At 39.2% G+C, this 26,402-nt stretch overlaps 1 protein-coding gene across 1 annotated transcript in view; it reads left to right on the top strand.

Annotated features, from left to right (window-relative positions):
• Positions 1-23,186, top strand: part of LOC149283415 (nuclear pore complex protein Nup133-like) — a 29,357-nt gene extending 6,171 nt beyond the window's left edge. Inside the window, exons 11-27 of the mRNA XM_089497634.1 lie at positions 1,134-1,281; positions 2,146-2,303; positions 2,974-3,065; positions 6,097-6,260; positions 7,210-7,304; positions 7,397-7,621; positions 9,599-9,721; positions 9,888-9,984; positions 10,455-10,706; positions 11,253-11,386; positions 11,693-11,851; positions 15,396-15,531; positions 18,513-18,631; positions 19,853-19,933; positions 21,716-21,780; positions 22,039-22,127; positions 23,050-23,186. Coding sequence (XP_089353760.1) covers positions 1,134-1,281; positions 2,146-2,303; positions 2,974-3,065; positions 6,097-6,260; positions 7,210-7,304; positions 7,397-7,621; positions 9,599-9,721; positions 9,888-9,984; positions 10,455-10,706; positions 11,253-11,386; positions 11,693-11,851; positions 15,396-15,531; positions 18,513-18,631; positions 19,853-19,933; positions 21,716-21,780; positions 22,039-22,127; positions 23,050-23,186 — 2,274 coding nt within the window. The remainder of the gene's footprint in view (positions 1-1,133; positions 1,282-2,145; positions 2,304-2,973; positions 3,066-6,096; positions 6,261-7,209; positions 7,305-7,396; positions 7,622-9,598; positions 9,722-9,887; positions 9,985-10,454; positions 10,707-11,252; positions 11,387-11,692; positions 11,852-15,395; positions 15,532-18,512; positions 18,632-19,852; positions 19,934-21,715; positions 21,781-22,038; positions 22,128-23,049) is intronic.
• The last annotated feature ends 3,216 nt before the right edge of the window (positions 23,187-26,402 follow it).

Raw genomic sequence — 26,402 nt, 5'->3', positions numbered from 1 at the left:
TACACAAAAAGGAATCTCAGACAACCTACAATCAAGAATGGTTGATTTGCTTAAAGCTGGATTACAAAGTAATATCGAAGAGTTTACATGTTCAACAGTCATAGAGTCAACGGAGACAATTTAGTACTGTGGCTACTCTACCTATAAGTGAGCACCCAGCCAAGATGACTCCAAGGGCATAACACAGAATGCTCGACGAGGTAAAAAAGAACACCAGTGTAACAGCTAAAGGAAATCATTAGATCTGGTTTATATCTCTGTTCATGAGGCTACCGTATGCAGAACATTGAACAGTCATGGAGTCCATGGCAGGAACCCACGGAGGCAGCACTACTGGGAAAATGCTTTGTGGACTGAAGAAACTAAGGTTGAATTCTTCAGGAAGAACACACTACTCATGGCATAAAAGGGCACCAAAATACCAACGTGAAAACCATCATCAACGGCGGTGGAGTGAGCAGCGTGATTTAGGGCTGCTTCATTGCCTCGTGGCCTGGAAAACGTGCTTTTATCGAGTTTCTGAAGGTATCATCCATTAAAGACCAGTTATAAAACCCAAGGGTCTTCTTACTTTTTCCACCAGCACTGTGAATGTTTAATAAAGATGTGTTCAATAAAGATTGTTATCTTACGCACATTGTGTTTTTCTATACCCTTGACTTAGATGTAGATCAGATCACATTTTACGAACACTTAATGCAGAAAAACGGGTAATTCCGAAGGGTTCATTTCCTTTGTCTTGTATGTCATGTATATGTCAGTCCATATAGAAGAAATGGTTAAAGGTTAATGAGTAGAGTTAACTAGTGTTCTGTTTTAAAAACATTTTAGTCAATGGAGCATTACTTTGATTGATGAAATAAGATTCTGTATGCCAATTCATCCTCTGAGCTGTTTTTTCATTCTGCACATTCTAGCGGTCATTTGTACTTTAATGTATATGATAGATCCCTTTAAATTTCAGTGGTGCCTCCTTTCAAATGCATAGGAATTCTGCAGAACCTCCTCTATGCATGTTCCCAGCATCTTATCTATAACATCCAAAAAAATTACAGCTGTTTTGTACCTCAAGAAAAAAGGATCCCTTATTTTTTATTTTTTTTTCTTCAACATTTAATTTTGGTCTCTTGCAGTCTGAAAACACACTCCTCTGCCAACTTGTCATTCCGAATGTCAACAGCCAAGCCACTTGCCTTTACACAAAGGACGCTATCTTTGCCTGCTCAACAGGGACTGGAAGAGGCTCTTTGCCCCAGGAAAAAATTCCATTTGAAACGCAAGGTAGCTGTACAGTGTAAATTTTTTTTTTTTTTTTTTTTTTTGCTGAGTTTATATTCACTTTGGGAATAAATTTAACAGTAAATCCATTAAAATTTACTCTTCAGCTGCTCGAATATTAGTTTAGCTTATGAAGATCAGATTTAGCTACAAATTCTAATGGCACCTCTTCTAGGTCAAACTTAATTACAGACAGGGCCGGCCCAAGACACAGTGCCACCTGGGGCGAAGTTTGAAATGCCCCCCACCCTCCGACGCCACTGCTCATTATCTAGCCTTCTTCTCATTATCTACCCCCCCCTTTGTACTTCACTTACCTTCCAGCAGTCCTGCGGCGAGAGTCTCCCTGCTCTGCCACGGTGCGCGCTGCTTCACTGCTGAGCGCCGGGAATGACGACGTCATATTCCGGTGCTCAGCTTTACAAGCCGGCACAGAGACCGAGCTAGAAGGCTTGCAGAGGAGAGAGAGGGGCGCCGAGCGGGTACTGACAACTTGATAAGCGAAAACCACCCGGTGCCCCTCTCTCTCCTCCGCTTCAAAAAGAAAAAAAGGCGCTTGGGGCAGCAAAGTGCCGCCTCTTCAAAAGTGCCGCCTGGGGCAATTGCCCCACTCTGCTCCATGGCAGGCCCGGCCCTGATTACAGATGCATGTATGGATACTTTTAAAAATGCAAATTATATATAAGAAAACAAATGTTATTTTAACAGAGGTTTTACCATGGAAAATACGGAACAGGGAAACGGGCCTCATTTTTTAAAATGATTTTTAAAAGGTTCACGGGACTTCGAACACATCTATTGCAAATTAAAAGAACGAGAATATATCTGTAGCTCTTTATGGTACACTAAGATACAATTTATTTGCAGGAGATTACATTTTAGGAGCAGGGTCGTGTTCAGGCTTGCCAGTATTTTTTGCTAAAAAGAGTGGTTTGCTAGCTGTTTCTCCCCGTGAGTGTGTGTCCGTGCTGCCGGAAGACCTGGAAGAATCAATTTCATCATCTTTAATTAAACCCAGCAATCAGGTAAGCCACCATACATTACAGAAGCAATGCTTACGAGGGAATTTTAGCAAAGATAGTAGCGTTGGTGTTGGTGTGTGAAATTTTGACGGTGCCAGCACATAATGTTTAATGCCAGAGAAAATGTATTGTCATTTAAGCAATATAATACAAAAATATTTTAAATTACATTCTGCACTGACCTCAAAAGACTGGTCTGTGAGGACAGCATCAGATGTCCTAAGTTTCCACTGTTGAGCTTAGACTCTCTGTTGACAGATTATGCTCCCTTTGTCAGCAGTTGTACTAATTTGTTCATATTTCTTTTTTGCCTTAATCAGGTCACAGTGCAAGCAAACATAGGAAATAAAGCAGATGTTATTTTTTACCAAATTTGATTCTTTGCACTAGATCAAATTATGCAGCTATGATTCCAGATTAGTATAAAATGTTTATTGCCACCTACTTTCTTTCTTATCGGGCTCTGTGATTATTTATCTGTGTTAGGTTATTTTACACTGCTGTGGTTGATTGGTCCAAGCAGTGTTTACAAGGGTCTGGTGAAGGGATGGTTTAAATAAATAATTTAGATAGGACATTGATTAAATATGTTAGTGTTGCTGCATATAGTGGCTAAGCGTAGAATTCACATAGTGATGGTAATATTGTTTTCCTATATTTCTTCTCATCATAGGCCTCTTTCATGGACACTTCATTGAGAACAGAGACCATTGCACATGATGATAAAACTAAATTGCTAAAAGCAGCCTTCTTGCAGTATTGCAGGTATGTATAATGTGGGTTTCTGATTGTGCGGGGTTTATCTGAAGAACAGGTTACCATGCTGAAGGTAGCCACCTCCTAAGCACAAATAGTGTTGCTGAAATACCTCAATATCGATGCATTCAGCAACACCGAAAACCCATCTCAGGATGCACTGTGACCACTTTGGAGAGTGACCACAAGCGCAATAGCAATAGTTGCCTCTCTCAAGATGGCAGAGCCCACTAAAAATTAAACAAGTTCCCAAAAGGGTCCGTCCAGGGTCTGCAGGTTGAATACAGTTAATGCATTCCATTCCACCATGCATGTCAATGGAGCTTAGCTTACTATTCACAACGTGATTAATAAAACAAAAAAATTATAAAATAAGAATGTGGTGACATGTAAAAATTATTCTCCAGTGATATCGCCATCAGGGAAACCATCCATGTAAAGTTAAAAAAGATAAAAGTCCAAAAATGTAAAAAGGTTTACTGTATTTTTCGGTGTATAACACGCACTTATTTCCCGAAAAGTCGGGGCTGCAATCATAACTGCATGTTATACGCCGGTATGCGCAGTCCGGCACTAAGTGTATCAGAACAAAGCACTGGCGCTTTGCTCTGACTCATTACTACACACCAGACTGCACGGGTGATGCCACTGAAGTACCGCAAGCGTTCCAGCATGTAGTAATGAGTCAGAGCAAAGTGGCGGCACTTTTCCCTGACACACTGAGTGCCCGACCACAGAGGAGGCAAGATAGAGGTGCGTGTTATACACCGATGCGTTTAATATGCTGATAAATACGGTATTAAAAAGGTGTATATATATAACTAGTGCTGTAGCTTCACAAAAATCCTGACATTTGAAAATGCCTAAATTAAAAAAATGTACGGTTTGGTGGGGTAAATTGAATAGGACACGGACCCAGACTGACCAGATGTGAGTATAAAAAAAAAAAAAAAGTGCCTTTTAGCCTCCAAACAACCAGACAAACCTATGTATGGGTGGTATCACTGTACTTAGATGTTGCTCTCTCACCTGTCTCTTTAGCTCTCCCCTTACGCTTTCTGTTTCTCTCCTCCTCCTTCTTTTTCTATTGGGTGAGGGAACGACACGTAATCACCCACCACAGATTTACTTACTTCGGCATCAACAGAAGCCTTTAAACTGGGGGTCAGTTGGGAAGGTCAGCTTTGGAATCGTGCAGGAAAGAGTATTGCCCATAGGTACGCCTTTTTAATAAAACTCGGTTCTAGTTTTAAGCCTAGCAGGTACTATGTATCCACAAGCATCTAACTAGTAATACAGTTGGATGCCTGGGTTTGGAAAAGGGTTAGAGCAACTGTCAGAATTTAATGCTACTTTAGTATGTTTCATTTATTTTAATTACTGTGTGAAGCAATTTGGGGTTTGTTGCTTCACACTGAATTACAAAAATTGTTGTGGTTTTGTATGAACAAGAGCTTGTCCTCTACACCATCATGCCTTGTGGTAACAAATGGTGTTGGTTAAGAAAATAAGTGTATGGGCATCTGTCTCTACTGCTGGAGTCTTTTGGATTATTCTCCGGTACGTTTTCTGACTCATCGCAGGCAGGTATAATATAAAGATTTACAACTTTGTTAATTGACTTTTCTTATGGAGGTTGATCATAAATAATGAAAACTGTGTAATACATGAAGTAAATAAGCCAGCGTAATGATGTTTTGCTTGGTGGAATTTGCAGTTCACAATATTAATAGTTTTAATGCACACACAAATGCTCGTAATACTAGTCTCAGCAGTGACAGTAGTGGCATTAGCACTTATAATGCCAAGTGAATTTTAGGAACGCAGACTCTCCCACCTGGCCGTGGTTTTCCTTGCTGTCATTCATTCCGGAGCACTAGCCCCCTCCCGTCTAATGATATTAATACTCCATGTACTATGTCCCTGTAGGGCTTCCTCTCTAGGCACTGGCCCACACTGGAAAAGAGCAGACCTGCATTCTCCGAGCGGTTTCTGCAACCAGATCTTGTTGGACTGTCGGCGGTGTACAGTGTGTCGGTTGCTCTATGCTTTATATCAAGGGGAAGTGAAGACTATATTTGGGTTTTTATAGTGCGTGTCTTAAAAGATCAACCAGCGTGGGTTGTGATGCCAAACACTAAAAAGAAAAAGCAAAGCACTAAATATCTTCAGTTTTGTATTATTTAATACAGATGGTTGAAAGCCGGATGTAATGGTGGTAATTAGGTGGGATGAAGGAGAGGGTTGAATCAAAAATTACTTGTGAAACTTTATACAAAGATGAAATAACCCTTCTATGTCCATATAGAACACAAATGAGACCCAAACACTGTGATTTTAAAGATGCGTGCTTTGACCAGTCTCCCCCCCCCCCCCTCCGAATTCACTATGCACTGTAAAGGGTATTCCATGACAAATGTATCTGCAAGAAAACTGAGCTAGCATTAATGCATACTTTGATCAAGTGACTTTCAAGAAATGTAATTATGCTCTTTTTGATATTACTAATACTAAGTTAAGGCGTAAAAGCAAAATAAATATTTAGTGAGGGACTTTGCAGTATTTTCAATGTCTGGGATATGTTAAAATAGGCACAGTAGCGAATAGACACTACATTTTGTTGCCTTAACATTGCTCAGTGACTGTAGAAGGGTTTCTGCTATTTGTTCCTGTCCCCTGTCAAAGTCTCATTCCCTCCACTAGTGTGGTGGTGTTTTTCTCTCTTGTCAATACAAAAATATTAGTTACTAGTATATAAATTTCAGTGATTTAAAAATAAGGATTAAGTTGATTCAGCAAAGGAGTTAAAATCTGCATAGAAAAAGCATGTGGCTATTCTGAATCTAAGATCAGACCAAGGACTGATTTAGGGTTGTGTCTTTACAGCAAGAATAACGGGCAGATGAATGGGCTCAATCATTCTTCGCTGCTATCCTATGTTTCATTGATTTTTTTTTAAGCTACTTTCTATGGAAATAAAGTTGTATGAGTTGTAAATGTTTAGCACTACATGTTTATGTTCCTATCTTTCTATTTGTAGGAAGGATCTACTGGGTGCTCAGAGTGTGGTTGACGGCCTCTTTCCATCAGATGCTGAGCTGGAACCTGATAATGAATTAGATGAGGCAGTTGCTCAGATTAGTGTGGACTTGATAGATGATTATCCTGCATCTGACCCTCGGTGGGCTGAGTCAGTACCAGACGGTAAAGTCACCAAGAAGACTTATGCTTACCAAGAGATCTTTACATCTTAGTCTGTTAAATCTCGTTTTCTCCCATCCCTTTGAATGTATGTATTGAAAAAGTAAGAAGTGCCGATAATTAAAAAGTCAATTTCCGTGTACGTTTTAAATTATACTTCATTTCTAATTTGGCAAGTGTAAGGCTAGAATATTTTAAGCAGTAATTTTACACAGTAGATGTTTGCTTAGCTGAGCCTATTTACAACTTAAGGGAGCTGAAGCACAGTATGTGTTCCACAGGCAAAATACAGGGGCATATGTTGGCAAAGCAAGCCTCTTTTGGCATATTATCTAAATATAATATCATAGTTTTTTTGAACGACTTGTGCCCTTTTTACAGTGCTGTGGAAGATGGCTCCATATGAACTAATAGTAATAAGTCTGTTCAAGATTGTATGGGAACTCCAGTGCCTATTTTCCAAACCCATTTATCATAGTAATCATTTCTACGAATTAACACAAATTATTGTTCAATTAACTTTTCTGACAAACAATATAAACGTGGACTATGGAACCATGTAAATATATTCCATTTATTTCCTCTGATGCTCAGGTCAGACATGTACTGATCGTGTTATTTTGGCATTTTTTATTTTTTTTTTAAATGGTCTCTTTTGCACTTGACAAAACCAATTGTTATGCCACTTATACCTCTTACCTATTCAGAAAATGTGAAGATGATGATAAAAATTATTGCTTGTAAACCAAGAAAAATTGGGGTGGCTATGGTAAAGATAGTTGTACCCAATGGAGCAGACCAGGGACTGCCTTAACCCTGTATGACCACAGAAGGTGCCAAGGTCCATCACAGCTGCAGTCTAATCTAAATATGACTATTTTTCGTACAAGTTACCAATGTGGCATACTCATTTTTCTTCCAATAACCTTACTTTCTTCCCCCACACACACAGAGGCAGGTGGCTTCAGTAATACTTCCCTCATCCTTTTGCATCAGCTAGAAGACAAGATGAAGGCTCACTCATTCTTTCTGGATTTTCTTCACGAGGTCAGGGATTTGGAATCAACACTACTGCAACTAACACCTTTTTTAGGTTTTGTTTTTTGTATGTTTAAAGTATGCTCCTGCTTCTCATCTAGGTTGGGCTGTTCAGTCGTTTAAGCGTCTCTCAAGTGAGAGGAATTCCTACGGCAACAAGGTTGCTTCTGTGTGAACATGCCGAGAAACTGTCAGCTGCCATTGTTCTGAAGAACCACCATACCAAAGTCCCTGCGCTGGTCAACTCCACCATACAGCTGGCATTGAACAAAAGGATGTGCTCCATTCCTCCAAACCTCACTGCTGCAGATGTGTACTTTAGAGAGGTACTCAAATTTTCATGTTTCTTATTTACCGTGGATGTATGGATACTGGCAAATACAAAGCTCTGGTTTTGTGTAGCTTTTCCACTCTTTATCTTAAAAAACACGAAATGCAGTGCTGCTTTTCATTTTCTGGTCAGGACAGGGTCGTTGTATTAAAGGATTATAGTTCAAACCTTGAAGAGTATTTTTATATATTCATATTATTATGAAATAGCTCTCCTGCACAAATAATTGTCTTCCAACTTTGCACACATAACACCAAATGTGTATCTCGGGGACTATTGTAATCAACCACAGGATATTTACATGACCATTTAAAAACAACACCATGGCATCCCTCTAGATCAGGGGTGGGCAATTAATTTTCCCATGGGGCCACATGAGAAATTGGAATGGTTTTAGAGGGCCAGACCTCTACAAACTCCGAAGCCTTGTCCATTTTGTTAACTTATGTGCTGTTTAATAAAGTTATTCAAGCCTACGTCATTGGTAGAGGTGCTTGAATAAGTAAGGCCTGAATAACTATTAGCACAGCACAGAAGTGAACAAAATGAACAAGGCTTCGGAGTGCATACCGTATTTTTCGCTCTATAAGACGCACCTGCTGATAAGACGCACCTAGATTTTAGAGGAGAAAAAAAAGGAAAAAATATTTTGAGCTAAAAAATGGGCTAAAATATTTATTACAATAACTGAATAAGCTATGAACACAGTAAGACACACGCAGTAAGACACACACAGACACAGTAAGACACACACAGACACAGTGAGACACACTAAGACACACACAGACACAGTGAGACACACACAGACACAGTAAGACACACACAGACACAGTGAGACACACACAGACACAGTGAGACACACACAGACACAGTAAGACACACACAGACACAGTGAGACACACACAGACACAGTAAGACACACACAGACACAGTGAGACACACACAGACACAGTAAGACACACACAGACACAGTGAGACACACACAGACACAGTGAGACACACACAGACACAGTAAGATACACAGACACAGTGAGACACACACAGACACAGTGAGACACACACAGACACAGTAAGACACACACAGACACAGTGAGACACACACAGACACAGTAAGACACACACAGACACAGTGAGACACACACAGACACAGTAAGACACACACAGACACAGTGAGACACACACAGACACAGTGAGACACACACAGACACAGTAAGATACACAGACACAGTGAGACACACACAGACACAGTGAGACACACACAGACACAGTGAGACACACACAGACACAGTGAGACACACACAGACACAGTAAGACACACACAGACACAGTAAGACACACACAGACACAGTGAGACACACACAGACACAGTAAGATACACACACACACAAACACAGTAAGACACACACACACAGTAAGACCTCCCTCCCTAACCCCCCTTCTCAGTATCTCCCCTCTAACTCCCTAACCCCCCCTTCTCAGTATCTCCCCTCTAACTCCCTAACCCCCCCTTCTCAGGATCTCCCCCCCCGCCCCGGTCACTTACCTTAAACTCCTGTGTTGGAAGCGTGAGGCGTTTGTCTCGGGTGCCGGCGCTTCACTGCTGATCGCCGGCGTCTGACGTCATATGCCGGCGCCCAGCGTAAAGCGCCGGCACCCGAGACAAACGCTTCCAACACAGGAGTTTAAGGTAAGTGACTGGGGCGGGGGGGGACACCGGACTCATTGGTGAGTCACCAGGACACTCTTTGCGGGCCGGTCCGAGCTATTCAGCGGGCCGGATGTGGCCCGCGGGCCGTGCTTTGCCCAGGTCTGCTCTAGATGCTTCGCCTACATGCTTGCTTGCTTGCTTACTTACTAATTGAGTAAACAGATCAACCATAACCTATAGCATAACAAAGGTTTTTCTATATCTACATACTTCTAATCCATATGCAGGCTAAATGTGGATAAATATGTATTTTCTCCAATGCAGGTGTCACAGATGGATATAATCTTTGAATGCTTCGTAGACAAAGAAGAAGCAGACTTGGAAAACACATCTATCGACTCTGTTGAATGGGCACATATTGTTGTCAATATAAATGCAATAATGAAGGTATTTTTTCTCCCGTTTTCTTTCTCACAGTCCTTTCCCACAGAACAGTCTAAGGATTTTTTCCTCTCTGTTGACAATAATATAGCTTTGTTCATCATATATTCATTGCTGCTTTTCTGTGTTTTTTAGCTATTTATGTATACTGATAAATCATTTCTGCTCCTAGGATATGCTGCACGCCGCTTGTCAGTATAGACAAAGTAAAAGTTCCCTCTATAAGAGTGAAGAGCAAGAAAAAGAACCTGAGCATATTCCGTGGACTGGTTAGTATTGTACCTCGCTGGAACAGTACTGAAGCATGGTTCTGTAGAATCAGCTTAAGGTCCTTTTCATGTATGTCATAGGGCTGCATTCGCTGATGTGTGCAAGTACAGCATAAAGTGATATCTGGGCAGAAACCTCCAGGAGGGGAGCGCTCTGGTGATTCTTTCTGCTGTGTGTTAATAGCATGTAGCCTTACAAAGATCATTCCTATTACTGTTGAATGCCAAAACCTTTACTAGTAATAATTATTTTTGTAAATTATATGAAACTAAATGGATTTTTGTAGTAACTTTGTCCAGTGTTCTTTGTTTCAAATGGTTAATGTTAGGAGCCAGCATTAACATTATTTAGGAGGTAGGTCTCCCTGGCTCATGGAATTCTCAAGCCTTTCACTTTAATTGCCTGAATTGAACTTTGGATGGACACGGTTTTAATAACAGGATGTTGTATGCTTTTCTCCCATCAACAGCTTCTAGTGGGCCTGCTGGTATCCGCACTGTGATTGCTCGTCAACACACGATAATCCTGAAGAAAGTCTATCCGCAGGCAGATAACAATCTTCGCAATACCCTCATTGAGCAGCTGGTCGGTCTGCTGAATTATTATCTCGATGACTATGTCATACAGCTGAAATCTGTGGATAGACCAACAGACCAAGAGCGATACAGCCTTCTGGAAATGGAATATACGCAAAAGAGATCAGAACTTCTGTCTCCTTTGTGTAAGTGTCTATTCAGTTGTGTCTGAACGGAGTTTTTGAAGTAGTACGTTACACATTGCTTTTATTTTGTTTCCTATCTAGCGTTTTCTTTAGACCATATTAAGCAATGTTCCTGTGATAAGGCTAATGGAATTGGTGAAATACCGTAAATCTTAGTTAGTACCTTTCTTGCCTAATGTTTAGGATGGCCTGAAGCTTTTTCCATGCTTGTTTAAGTTCCACCATATCAGCTGAGAGGTGATTCCATAAATCTACCTCCTTCTTGGTTGAGGAATACTTGCTAACATTACATCTAGGATTGGGACTGTAAGCTTATGACCACTTCTCATTTGACCTCTTTTAGGATCTTATCTGCACTTGGTTTAACACCATAATATGATATAAGGTAATATCATGTTTTAGGATGCTGTGCACGATTTATTTGGGGTAGAATGCTGTAAGTCGATTTCACTATTTCTCAGGTGGTTTAGTTGGTTCTTAACAGCAAGCATGGCATCATAGAGCTAATTCTGGTAAACTTGATCTAACATGCTGCTTTATTTGCAGTAACTCTGGGACAATATGCATGGGCTTCTAGCCTTGCTGAGAAGTTCTGCGACTTTGATATCCTGGTGCAAATATGTGAACTGACTGATAACCAGACCAGATTACAGCGATACATGACTCAGTTCTCAGATCAGGTGATTATGAGCCTTGGACCTACGACTCGTGCGTAGGGGGTTAGATTTTAAAAATGTGAAATGTTCATGAAAAATGTCAAAATGAATAGCATCGCTGTGGGGCAGATCGCCAATGCGGCCATTGTGCAGTTTAATTGAAACCATCAAGAAATATACTGGTAAAACACCATTTGTGAACCATCTGAACTTTTGAAGTGTAATTGCGCAGTGATAAATTTCATGTGTTGCTGTTTATACAAAAAGTGTTGCACAGATTAATGCCCCTAGGCTAATTTTTTTTTCTTTCTCCAAAAAAAAAAAAAAAAGAACTTTTCAGATTTCCTGTTTCGGTGGTATTTGGAAAAAGGAAAACGTGGAAAGCTTCTGTCTCAGCCGGTTTCCCAGCACGGACAGTTGGCTGCGTTCCTGCAAGCTCACGATCATCTTAGCTGGCTGCATGAGATCAATAGCCAAGATTTTGGAAAGGTAAACCCATATTCCTGTTTTCAGTTTCTCCATTGTACAGTCAGTGTTTGCTCCTCTTTTTTAAAATAGATCTCTCGTTTTCCCCAAATCTGCGTTTTGTTGTTTAGAACACAACATTTCATGACGTAAACCAATTTAAAACAAACAATATATGTGTTATAACTTCTTCTGTATGACTAGTCCTACCTCTTCTTTATTTATTTATTTGTACTGGTAATTCTCAGTCTCTACTATTGTAACATAAAAACGTTGTGCTTTTCGAACCACTTTACACCATTGCTTTCCTTATTATAATAGGAACATCCAGTCCATACAGTAACCGTTGCAATAGTAGTCCTTATAGGAAACATATTTGAAACATTTTAGGGTGCTGGGAGCTATAAAGAGCTAATTTTAAAATATCAGTGGCAGTGGAGCCCCTTGGAAAGTAGGTTCCAAATTAGTGCTCACAGAAACTTAAATATAGGTAAATTCATGTATAAGTGAGAAGGTGCTAAATAATAATTAAAAATAAATTCTGTGAATAGGTTAAATGCTGCTCACTTAGATACAAAGTTCAAAAGACTCGTACTTAAAAATTCATATGACATGTCTGTTGATTTTGCTTGAAGATCATGTAGATGCATACCCAAAAAATAACAGCAGTGTTCTCTGTTGAAGTGAAATGTAACACACAGCGATTATCTCGCGTACACTTCGTAAGAGCTGTTCTAGTGTTGGTACGGTTTAGTATATACGGGTCTTGTGACGGCAATTTGTGACTTTTGCAGGGCGGCTCAAATGGCAAGCAATGTGTCCAAAAGCAGATCATCGTGTGTAAAGTTAAGACAGCTCTAGTTTATGAAATATTTTTTGTGCTGATATTCATGCCAGTGGAAATGTGGAACTTTTTATCTATGGAGTCAGCGACCCCGCTCTGTGACTACGGGGACTTCCATTTTGTGGGACTTCCATTTTGTGAGTTTCTGCTGTTCCTAAACGCTTCCACTTTCCAATAATACCACTTGCAGTTGATGGTGGAATATCTAGCAGGGATGTAATTTCACAAACTGACTCATTGAAAAGGTGGCATCCTATCACAGTACCACTCTTTAATTGGACGTCCCCTCCAATCTCCTGCGAACATCCGCTGTATTCTTCACATAAATTGGGTGTTAACGTTACTCAACATTATGGCTTACTTTGTAAGTAAGACCACCAATCCCCAATGCTATTGGGTCTCCAGGTGGATGTAACATACTTCTATGGAGCTTTGGCAAAATGTAAAAAGCAGGCACAACTGGGTTGTGCTCATTGTATTCCTTCTCATTTATCGAACCATTCCTCTAGGCTTCACTCGGTACCTGGATTTTTATTTAGTACTTCAGGACTCTCTTACCCTTAGTCTAAATTTAAAATGATGATAAGCCAAGAGTACCACGTTGTCACCCTTGTCAGACTGTTTTGAAGAAGACTCCGGACATCTGTTGTAGCTCCTTGAGCACCCTTCGATGTTCTATTGACAAATTTAATTTTATCTTTGACCTCTTCCGCAAAGTGTCCGAGATGTCCTCAACCAGGCTAACAACTCTAGCAATGTTTTATTTCCTCCTGGTAAGTTGCACTACCCTCACCTTAGGGGCATAAGTGGAAACCACAGGGCCCTGGTGTGAGAATTTTCCCTGGGGTCCCCAAACTTCACCAAGCAACATATTCTATGTTTGCCCCAAACAGCTTATGAGTGCCTTTCCCCCAAATCAGCTTCTCAGTGCCATCCATCCATGCCTTTTTGTATCATCTTTGCTCCCAGGTCTGCACCATTATTGCCCTCAAACAGCTTATCTGTGCCATTATTTCCCCCAAACAACTTGTCTGTGCCTTATTAGCCCCTTGCCCCCCTCCCTTCCAACATACACTCTAGCACACGTATATATAAACATATACACAAATTACACATGCTTACTCATACTCACTAATACACACACTATCTCACCCCACTTATACATGCATTCTTACACACAAACACCTACACGTCTATGCTCTCACACACGCATTTACACATCCAAGCGCGCTCTCTCTCCCCCACACACAATTACACATCCATGCTCTCTCTCGCAATTACACATCCATGCTCTCTCTCGCAATTACACATCCATGCTCTCACTCTCGCAATTACACATCCATGCTCACACACACAATTGCACCGCTCCTGCAGCTTTCTGTCCTGCTGCTCGCACACTGTGGGGGCACGTGACATAATGTGACCACAATACATGTGCCAGTTGAAAATAGTTTAGAAAGAGCCCTTCCGACCTGGATCGTGGAGAGCCCTTTCTAAACAATTTTGAACTGGAACAAGTGGTCTCAGGGGTCACCCTGGTGCCCCCTAGAGGGACAAGCTCTGTCGCAGCTGAGACTGCTGCGACACCTTAATTTATACCACTGCCTCACCTTGAAGGTCTTGAAGCATATCTACCAAAACCTCGTGAGTGAATTGTGGGTCTGTATTCACAGTGCGCATATTTTGACTCTGTGGGGGCTATGAGAAGGTCCCGGAGACCTACTGTAAGCGATGTAAAAGACACCCGAATGGATGAACTAGCATACATATATCACACACACAGACAAAACAGATGTTCCTGTTTCGAGACTTAATTGGATCATTTCATAAGTATACTTTTGTATGGCAATAGCGCTATATTTGTATTTATTAATGCTCTAACCATTATGTCTTTGTGGTGATTCTTTTAAATTATTTTCGTTAGTGGTGATTCACACTGATGCTGTTCTCATGAATTCTAGTATTTAGTACATTTATGTATGAATCTACCTTTTAAGTTTCTGAGAGTGCTAATTTGGCACCTACTTTACAAGGTTCTCTATTGTCTCTGGTATTTTCATTTTAATACTTCCTCCCTGACAAGTTTTTTTTTATGCATAAGCATATTAATAAATTAATTGGCTTAATGTACTCTTCTCTATATCATATTTCTTTACTCTTGGCAAGTATAAACAAAGAGAAGATTGATTGCCAAGATGGCAAGTAGTAAATTCTGCGCACTGTTGCTTTTTGTTACAATATGGCCTTCCAGGTATACTGTATTTTTGGGAGAGCAATTTATGTTAGTAGGGTTTATATTTATATTTTATAAAAAAAAAAGTTTTTGCCAAAATGGCTTTGGCCTTGGAACGAAATCTTTTATGAGCTTTCAGTGTCATCTTCACGTGCAATTTGGTAATTGTGTTTTGGTAATTTTTTTTGTAATTTTTTTGTATTATTGATATCAGATTAAACTTCAAAACATGTAATTGAAGGGCTATCATGCATTAGCGTGTTAAATAAGCAGCGTTTCTATCGGACATTCACACCATATGCATGCCAAAGCATTGAGAACACACGTTCAGATTTTTTCAAGCTCTTTACTAATAAAACTTGGTAAGTGTTTGTTTTAAAAAAACAAAAACCCACAACATTGGTTTTTTTTCTTTGAAGACTTTTTTTTTTATTGATTACAGTTTATTTTAAGCGTGCTCCTGGTTTTTATACTTATTTCCATTGTTTCAGGCTCACAGGACACTGCAGACTCTGGCCAATATGGAAACACGATATTTCTGTAAGAAAAAAACCCTGCTGGGACTGAGCAAATTGGCTGCTTTAGCTGCTGATTTCCGGGAAGACGTTTTAAATGAAAAGATAGAAGGTATGATGTTGTTCCACACCAAACCCATCCAACTATGTGTTTCTGGACCTTGCTTTGTGCACTGGGGTATAGTCATGCAGAAATAGAAAAGGGCCTTCCCTAAACTGTTCCCACAAAGTTGGAAGCATAGCATTGTCCAAAGTGTCTTGGCATGTCTCCTTCAGCATATCAAGACATCTTGGACAATGCTATGCTACCAACCCCATCGAACACTTTTGGGATGAACTGGGCCAAGTTCAAAGATATCCAAAATAGGACATGGGGGCAGTATGAGCCCATTTGAAAGAAATGGTTTTAAAACAGGTACAAAAGAATAAAAAAACAGCTCTGTCCCTAAGGGATTAATAACTGGTCAATAATGGAAGATAATTAACCCCTTAAGGACCAGGCTGTTTTTTACCTTTTGTACCATTGGGACCGAGGCTGTTTCAACACTTTTGCGGTGTTCGTGTTTAGATGTAATTTTCTCCTCACTCATTTAGTGAACCCACACAAATTATATGTTGTTTTTTTCAGGACAAGAAGGGCTTTCTTCAGATACCATTGTTTTGATCATATTATCTAATTTCCCATAAAAAAAAAATAATAAAATATGATGAAAAATTAAAAAAAAAAACACATTTTCTGACTTTTACCCCAAAAATATTTTACTCATCCAAAAAAGCTAATGAGAAAACCTACTAAATATATTCTACTATTTGTCCTGAGTTTAGAAATACCCAAAGTTTTTGGTTTTTTTGCTTTTTTTGTCTGCACGTTATGGAGCATTAAGTACAAGTAGCGTTTTGCTATTTCAAAACAATTTTTTCCAAATCTGGTAATTCTTCCCCCCATGTGCCATTTCGGGTATCGTTGAAGTTGGCCAACACAATTTACCCCATCAAATCATATATTTTTGAAAACTAGACACCCCAAGGTATTTCAAATACTAGAATTTTAACTCTTTCCATGCACTAATTCTACCACCAGTCTTTGTCAAACTTTGTGGTAGTAATTTTATTTTGTGTTTTTTATCGCTAAAATTGCTCTTCAGGTATGGATTTACAGCTCCTGGTATACAACACTTTCAAACACCCCAATATGTGTTCAACATCTCCCGAGTACAGTCATACACCCCATGCATGGGTTTGTCGGGTTGTTTGGGAGGTAAAACGCCACATTTAGGAAGTGCACATTTTTTTACTTTTACATCTGGTCATTCTGCCCCCATGCCCTAATAGGACCATCTTTGAAGCCGGCTAATTCAATTTACCCCATCATACCATATATTCTTGAAAACTAGACACCCCAAGGTATTTCAAATGCTAGTATTTTAACCCTTTCCATGCATGAGATTCTACCACCAGCCTTTGCCACACTTTGTGGTAGTATTTTTTTGGTATTTTTTTTTTTACACAAGTTGTACTTTGGGTATAAATTTATAGCTCCAGGTATACGTCACTATCAAACACCCTAATATGTGTTCAACAACATCTCTCGAGTACAGTGATACCACCCATGCATGGGTTTGACTGCTGTTTGGGGTTAAAAGGCCACATTTGGGAAGTGTGCTTTTTTTCCCCTATTTTGGTCAGTCTGTGCCTATGCCCTATCTTTGAGCCCGGCCACTACAATTTACCCCATCAAACCATATATTTTTGAAAACTAGACACCCCAAGGTACTTAAAATGGTAGTATTTAACCCTTTCCATGCATCAGATTCTAGCACCAGCCTTTGCCACACTTTGTGGTAGTATTTTTTTTTGGTATTTTTTTCACACAAATTGTACTTTAGGTATAAATTTATAGCTCCAGGTATACATCTCTATCAAACAACACCCTAATGTGTGTTCAGGAACATCTCCCGAGTGCAGTCATACCCCACATGTATGGGTTTGTCTGGTGTTTGGGGTTAAAATGCCACATTTTGGAAGTGCGCTTTTTTTTCCCCCATTTCGGTCAGTCTGTGCCTATGCCCTATCTTTGAGCCCGGCCACTCCAATTTACCCCATCAAACCATTATTTTTTTTAAATTAGACACCCCTTGGGTATTTGAAATGCTTTTATTTAAATTCTTCCATGTCAGGATTTTGGGGAAGATACAGCGCTAATTTTAGCATTTGCTCATAATAATAAACTTTATTTTTTTATTTTATTCTTTTTGGACTTTTTTTTTTTTAAATTTTGCTAGAACTGGATAGTTTCTCTGATGCATAATAATTTTTAAATGTTACCATGTTTTTTTTCCCCCCTTTTTTTTTTTTTTTTTTTTTTTCTTCATTTTTTTTTTATATTTTACTAATCACATAGTGATTAGAAAGCTGGGCTCCATTGACTTGTATGGTTGAATGCAGTACCTGTATTCAACCTGCAAGTGGAGCCAGAGTTCTCTAGAGGGTCTGGAGACCATCTAGCAAACTTTTTCAACTTTATTATTTTTTTTCCCGGGCGGCGGCCATCTTGCGGATGGCGAAGATCACAGCCCGTCTTGGGGTAAGTGTTTGGTGTCGCTGAATGCCTCCTGATCGAGCCATTCCAGCGACACCATTGAAGTTTAGGAGGTGATCGTTGATCGCCTCCTAAACGCTTTTAAAACGGGCGTCCACCGCCATACAATGTATGGCGGTTGTTGATGCCCCGGGGAGGGGCCAGACATGGCCCATGATGCCGATCTCGGTGTTGCTGAATGCCTCGACATCGAGGCATTACAGCAACACCGTTTAAGCTTAGAAAGTGATCGTTGATCACTTTCTAAGCTTGTTTAAGTCTCATGACGTGTCAGGCACGTCATAGGTCGTTAAGTGACCGTTTTGCATGACGTGCCTGACCCGGCAATGGACGTTAAGGGGTTAATACATTTGTGCTGCTTAGCTGCTGTAATACTCATCAAACATTCATATTTATATGACACAGAACACGTTAACCTCTCAGGTTATATTTGTTGAAACAATTACTATATAAAAAAATGGCGTGGTCATTTTTTTTTTTATTTTTTTTTTCAGAAATATCGCAGGAGGAACATTTTCTGCTCCATCAAGACACACTGCCCAAGCAGCTTTTGGAGGAAAAGCAGTTGGATTTAAATATGATGCCAGTGCTGTCTCCTGTGGAGCTCATAAAAGTACGTGCTCGACACTGAATGATGCAGACTTTTCTGGGGGGTTTTTGACGCTACATCTCGTACAGTGGGACAATTCAACACCCATTTGAATGCCCTAGCGCCATACAGCACATGGCATATTATATATCGCCTTCATTTAGGTTATAATATATTCTTTGATGTAAGGATACCCTGAGCTGTTTTACAAATGTAAATGCCAACAATGTATCTATCGCAACCACGTGTCTCAAATTGACTGACTGATATGGGTGGTATGGTCTATAATAGCTACCAAGGCTATTAACCACAATGATCCAGGAATACAAATACACAAATGTATATAAGGGATTTTGTAGTGAATGCTATGGGTACTGACCTTGGGAATAATGTAAATACTTGATTAACCCATTCTTCCCAGCCCTTTACTGTGATTTTCCTGTTTGAGCATCCTACTCTTTAAAATATGATCACATGGGTAGTGAAGATTCCCAGTCAAAGAAATAGATACACACCGTAAAGCTAGCCACTGCTGGGCGTTCAAACAGACGTATGTTTTGCTGACTTATTGTTGGCCAAAATAACCTTGGTTGCTACAGAAATACAGCTCATAATACCCATATCTGTAAATTTGAGAGATACAGTTGATCTGGATGCATCAATAACATTTACATTTGGCAAACCGCCCAGGATAGTTCTCTTGTTTCCCTCCAGTCATTTATTTGAGCCTAAAGTAAATGATAAAGGTTAAAGGGACAGTATAATGCCCCAAATGAAGAATTCCATATTAACCCCTTAAGCACCAGATATTGTTTAGGATACAGGAACAAAGCTATGTCTTTAATTCCTTTTTTTCTTGAAACACAAACGTGGGACCTCTTTACCGATGACATACCTGCTAGGGACATCTTTTCATGATCTGACTCGGCATATAATGGCTGGAGGGTCCTTTTTTTAAGTTTGAACTTTATCCGATCCTCTATATACCCCCAAATTCTTAATTTTTTAGTATCCATAGAGGAAAGGGCGTGTAGTTTTTGTTTTGTGAGAGTAGTTTACTATTTGTTGGATTATATGACACTACTCTGTCAAAGTACCAGCATAAAGGAGGAAAGCTAGTATACGCAGAACGTTACCTATAGATACCATGTCAAACTATGAAACGTGGCACGTGATTATATCAATTGCAAGCTTTGGGCATTAAAAATAACACAGAATTTTTTGTTTTTTCTTTTTATGTAACAGCTATACATAAGTGAAGAAAACCGAAGGGCAAATGAATATGACTTCAAGAAAGCTCTTGACCTTCTAGACTATATTAATGAGGTATGAACATGTGACTATAACCAAGTCTTGTGGTTCTTGACCATTCTTAACTATACTGACTTTGTTATTGTTATTATTAATGTGTGCAGCGCTTCTTACAGTGCCTATATTCAAGGGGAATGACGAGACTAGAATATTTATTCAGCCTCCATTGAGGCAAACGCATGTTGACCACTCTTCGCCACACTGGCCATGTTGATGTACACTCCCTTACACGTGCCACACTTATCCAAACTAAGGCCCACTGTAGAATCAACGAGATTACACTCACATCTCTTTGAGATAAATTCAAGTACATGACACCAATCATGCCTTGATTCTGTCCCTCAATAATTATATTGGCTTATTTTATCCAATAATTACTTTGATACAATAGTAATTGCACAGTGCGTTGTTTTTGTCCCCACATTAATTTGTTTGGCGCTCCTGCTGATGCACCCATGTTTCAATGTATAGAAAAGAAGAGGCTCACAGTCTCCGTTCCAGTTCATCCCAAGAGTGTTTGTTTGAAGGGATTGAGGCCAGTCAAGTTATTCCATATCAGACTCATCCAACCATGTCTTTATGGACCTTGCTTTGTTCACTTCCCAATAATCAAAGCATTGTCTTGGGATGGCACAGTGGAACCCAGATAGAGTAGAGCCATGTTAACGTACTTCCAGGGCATTCATTGCAGTGAAGTTCCTCGTTGAACTCCATGGAATCATGATAACAAACTTGGACTCCAATTCTAGTATCCTCTGGGACACAACATGTAGTTACATGGCATTCATAGGCATGTTTTCTCATTGTCTTACAGTGTATACTGCTTTAAATCTTCATAGTGAGTTATGAATACCTAAGAACTACAACCTGCAACCCTTCTGTGCCTCCAAGTGTAGTAAGCTAAGAATATTAACAGCAGTAAATTCTAAATATAAACGGATCTATTACATGGGCCACTTTATATTTAGGAAAGCTAGGTCTGTGGGTTTTGTTTTTTTTGCCCCCCCCCCCCCCCAGTATTATTACGCGGTTACAATGTGGACATGTGGCATTTCCCTGGTGAACCTACTAGGAAGAATAAGTGCATGTTTAACATAAGTGGACACTATTGTGCTTATCCTGTTACATTTAGGTCCAATGTTTTCAGTACCATTTCTTAGAACTTTTTTTTTCCACGAGTCTGCTATATGTAGCTTTCCCTTCCCATTGACATAAATTCGTCTACATGGGAGAAATTCACAAAATGTGTCTTGAATGGGGATCTTATGGTAGTTTAGGCAAGCAAACAAAAGTTATTCTTTAATGGATGTGTCCTTATACTTCCTGGTACAGTCTTTAGGAAGTGTGTAGAAAGGACAGGATTAGGAACAGTGGATGAACTGCAGTGACTGGCATTGAAAGATGTTTTTGCATTATTCAGGGATGAGGAATCTTCCAAGAGGGGGAACGGGATGATATATTTCTCAACTTGCATTGGGAGTTGGTTTTAGAAGAATGGAACAATAAAACTAACAGTAAAGTCAAGTAAATGGTCAACTTAAATCTATCATTTGCTTTGGGCTCTGTAAACCGCATTATAGATTGTTCTTTTGTTCTCCCAAGGATTTCTTGTTCTACATTTTAGTTTATACTGGTGATGCTCTAATTTGGTAAGTTTAGCATCCTGAACAGTAGTTAGAAGAGTGTGGTCACACTGCATTCATATTCTAAGTCAATATTCGGCATATGTTGTTCACTACCGCACCTACCACTTTGCTTTTTTACCTGTTGACGTTTTTATTTATATTTGTATGAAAGGACGAAGATGTTGACAAGGAAGATCTGAAGCTGGAAATATTGTGCAAAGCAGTAAAGAGAGACGTGTAAGTAATTCAATTTGTAGTACAAATGTTTGTGGGCATGTGTGATCCCTTTTGCGTTATTCTCGTTTTGCACATGCAAATTATGATTAAATGCGTTTTTAAACAAAAATATCACTAGAGATGTAAATCCATTATAAAGCTTTTATATGTCTTATGTTGCAAGCCATTATCACATTATAGAAAGCAGATAAAGCAACATTTTGCTTTTAGCAATTACATTATACCAACTTCATTATGATATATACCTTTGTTGTACAGATGGTCGGCTTCTGATGGGAGGGATGACCCAATAGAAGGAACAAAAGAAACCATATTTGTGAAAGTGCTTCAGAAGATGCTTAATGAAGGTACTTGTTTTGTAATTGTGTGTATGTATATACACTATAGACACTTTATTTCCTATTTTTTTGCATTTATTTCTAATATACAGGTGATTAACCAATGCGAAACAATATTGGTTTAGTCCGCCTGTGTATCTCACGTTTGAGATGTATAGTTTGTATGTGTGACATTTTAGTCCCAAAGCTAGATTTGAAGCCCTGATGCACCTGGTAGGCTGAAAGTGTTTATAGTCCTGAATACAATTTGATGGATTTATTTTAATTAATTGCTAAATAAATTAATCCATTGTACAGCACTACGGAATTTGATATAAAACAATAAATAACAATTAACAAAATGCATACCTCATGTCTGTTACAATTTTGTTCTCAAAACCATTAATGAAGGACTTATATAGTGTTGCCGCTTGTTCGCCACGAACCCCCGAGACCATTGGTCACTATTCCTGAATGTTAAACTGAACACACGTGTGGAGCATTTTACATGTGCGTGAAATATACCATTTAAAGGTGCTCTTCTATCTGCATTTCTCATGTGCCTCAAAAGCTGAAAAGACTTGTTCTGAAAGCAAACTGAGGATGGTTTATTTGCTTAAGAAAATAAACATAACCGCTACATAATTGCCCCTGTAATTGTGCTGCTATTTTTTAGACATCCTTTCAGTTTTCTGGTTGCCATTTAGAAGTACCAATAAATTGGTAAATCTTGAATCCATTAAAACATTAAATAATAATTCAAATTTAAAGGGACATTTCTAGAATATTGCAATATACATTGTGGTAAAATTGACACATGATCATTTTATTTAACCCTTTTATTAGTTGAATCTAATTGATGTACAGGTGCCTCTATGTGGGTACTCCATGTGGGTGGTCTGTGTATCTGCATGTTCATAGTGTATGTGTTAACACCTTTTCTGTGTTATAGGCACTGAACTTGCAAGCTACTTACCAGATGTGGAGACCCTGCTTCAGTCAGATGAGCTTAGCAGCTTGAGGTCCAATTCATACTTTGAATTTGTTCTGAAAGCAAACTATGAGTACTACATGAAAGAACACCCTTGACCCCTTAACATGTTAACAACATACATTCTCTTTTTCATTGCTGTTGAATAATAAAAAAGTATTTAAATGTTGATTTGTGCTTCTTTACATACATACATTCATGCATGCATGCATACATAACACTCATGCACACTTTAACATATTTAATGCAAAGCGCTAAACAGAAAGCCCCTTTAACAGTATTTGCTTGTCTCCCTCTTTAAAGGAAAGCAATACAAGCATAACCTTACCAGAGACGCAAATTGTTTTAAACTCTTAGGAGGCGACAGTATCTCCGACCGATGTCCCATCGGATAGATGAATGCTCAGTTGCACAGTCTTTTGCTTTTGTCTTGGCCATTTGCCTGACAAAACAACTTGATCCAACAGCTGAGAAGGTCAGAAGTTAAATAAGTTGACATGAATCCAGTTTCTAGTTTAAAAAGTCCACATATTCCTAGGATGCCCTCCACCCCTTTCGGTTCTCTTGTACAACTCACCACGTTGAACATGTTTGGAAGAATAGATGTATCAAACGTATTAAGGGAAGATAATTCTGCAACCTTGGAAAAAGGCAGCCGAGCGTCCATGCTGCAGCTGTCGTTACAGGCAATCGTTCCGTTATTATTACCGCTACAGTTTTCCGACTAATTTCAAATTTCTGCCATATGGTTTGATTGGCTATGAGACATTTTCAGCTGTCATGCCTCAATTTGTTGCAGAATGTGTTCACAATACAGCTTTAACCTTATAAATACATGAGTTGCTGTCAGATGTGACTTTTAGTACCCAAAATGGAATTCATGTTTGGTCTACAATCAGGTTTCTTGATTTCACAGATTGGCCCCACGACTAAGCCTTAGAAGCCAAGAGGTTGTTCGCTCCTCTCTAGTGCTCACCCACTAAGCTGCGAATACCCAGTTTCCACTCTGGAGCGACCGGCAAGTTTTACATTATTTAAGATTTGTACATTTCCTAATTTGTTAACCAAGATTTAATAATTTAATAAACTAAGCTAATCATATGAACAGGCGGATTTGGACTGATACCATTAACAGTCCTAAGATGATGCTAAGCTGACACTATGCAGGAGGAATAGATTTCAGGCTGGCATTATATGAAATATTAGATTTCCATTTACATTCTTAAGCGTTTGCACACTTCAAGATGAAGTCTTCTGTGAGCTTCTCCTGCTGTTTAATGAAAATATATGATAACCATTTTAATGCGCAACAAATAGTGCCCATCTGCTGTGAAATCTGGAAAACACTCGTGAAATGTAACTGTTAGCTTTTCCAACCTAATAAGATGGAAGATTTATAACCAGGACAAACTCTTAAAGAGGAAAAAATAAAAATACCATACGGTATCTGTTAAAAGAAGCATGTCCTCTAAGAAAAGATCTCTTCTACCTAATACATCTGTATGCGTATATATATATTAGTGTTAGCATTTTAATATACTGGTCAGGGATTGGACGGTGGTATATATAACATGAAAAGCCATGATATAATATATATATATATATTTTAGGGATTGGATTCTCTTACTGCAAAATTACACTGATTTTTCTCAATAGTTGTTTAATTCAGCCTTCAGTCCTGACCAGTTTAACAGTCCCTGTTGGTAAAAAGCACGCAACATTATTCTTTATCGTCTGCATGGTGTTCTCGGGTTGGTGGGTAAGATTGGTTCTCTCATACATGTTTGTTGTGCTCCTGGTGTGCCTTGGCCAAATTAGAAAATTAGTTTTATTTTTTAAGTAATCCACTCCTGATTTTCCTTATTTTGGTTAATATTTGTTTTGATATTTTTTCTCTCTCTCCTTGGTGAGGTCTACTCAATACAACAGGATTTTGCAGTAGTTAATGCATTGTGACATCATGGAGTTTATCAAGGGAGATATGAAATGGGCAACGCTTCTACAAACTCACTCTCTAGTAAATTGACCCCAAAGTAATGCTGTTTGCTTATGCTTTCTAACAAACTCTGAGACCTGCCAGTAAACGATGAATTCATGTGACACTTTTACTGCGCACACCTGGACTCCGTTCAACTAATTTATTAAGCTTATTAAATGCATATGCAATCAAAGCTTTTTTTTTTTTCTTCTTTGCACTCATCTAGATAACATATAGATTCTTTACCAAATAAAGAATATAACAAAATAAAAAATGTAATACTATTTCAAAACGAGGCAGCTCCAGAGTTATGACATACTGCCAACGCTGATTTTTGTGTAAAGCAGCCAATTGCTGGTAGACGCTCAACAGGAGCACATGCTGGGTGTGTGCATGATGGGATCTCATCAGATGCATTGAGCTGGGAGTGAGTATATCTCATAAACACATCTCTTGCAGGCCAACAGTGCAAATGTGTTGAGGGATTCTATTGAAATCCCTGTATGTGCAGTGGAAAAGACCATTCATTTAAAAGGGGCACAGCTTTTAAATGTGTGAAAGTGCCTATGAGAGCTGCAGTGTCCCTTTAAACCATGTATATTCAATACATTATAGTTTTAGGCATTCATGATGTTGCATTGCAACACAATGTATGAAGCAAACTTTGGTTGTTATGGGAATTTCGGTGTGCAAACTGTGTTGTGAAAGACATCCTCAAACACCACTCTGATTTGATTTTTATGGCAATGCTATTAGTCAGTGTGTGGCTGGATCTGTGAAACTGAGCCATTCGGCTGTTAACCTAAGGCAGTATGACAAGGAGTCAGCCTTCTCTAGTAGATTGGGCTCAGATAACAGAGCTAAAACCAGCGTCTCCAGCTTTCGTATGTAGAGGGGGGGGACCATGGGCGGACGGGGACCAAAGTAAGGGGGGCAATTATAAAACGCTACATATATATATCTCATCTGCATTAGGCAAGCATTTTTAACTAAATAATATGTACTTATCTCTTTGAAGTAAAGACTGTGATTAAAATATGATTTCAAAATAGCTGAACTGGCAGTTAGTTTTCATTCTTTAACATTAGACCCTGCTGTTGATATTTATTAATATTAGCCCCTGCTGCCAATATATTTTACAGTATCTCACAAAAGTGTGTACACCCTCACATTTTTATAAATATTTTATATCTTTTCATGTGACAACACTGAAGAAATGACACTACAATGTAAAGTAGTGTGTCAATATTTTGTGTGGCCACCATTGGCCACTCCTCCATGACGACATCACAGAGCTGGTGGATGTTAGAGACCTTGCGCTCCCCCACCTTCTGTC

This window comes from Sceloporus occidentalis, unplaced genomic scaffold, assembly GCF_023333645.1.
Source record: "Sceloporus occidentalis isolate IW3139 unplaced genomic scaffold, rSceOcc1.0.p SCAF_105, whole genome shotgun sequence".
NCBI classification, from domain to species: domain Eukaryota; kingdom Metazoa; phylum Chordata; class Lepidosauria; order Squamata; family Phrynosomatidae; genus Sceloporus; species Sceloporus occidentalis.
This window is presented reverse-complemented; position numbering and strand designations above follow the sequence as displayed.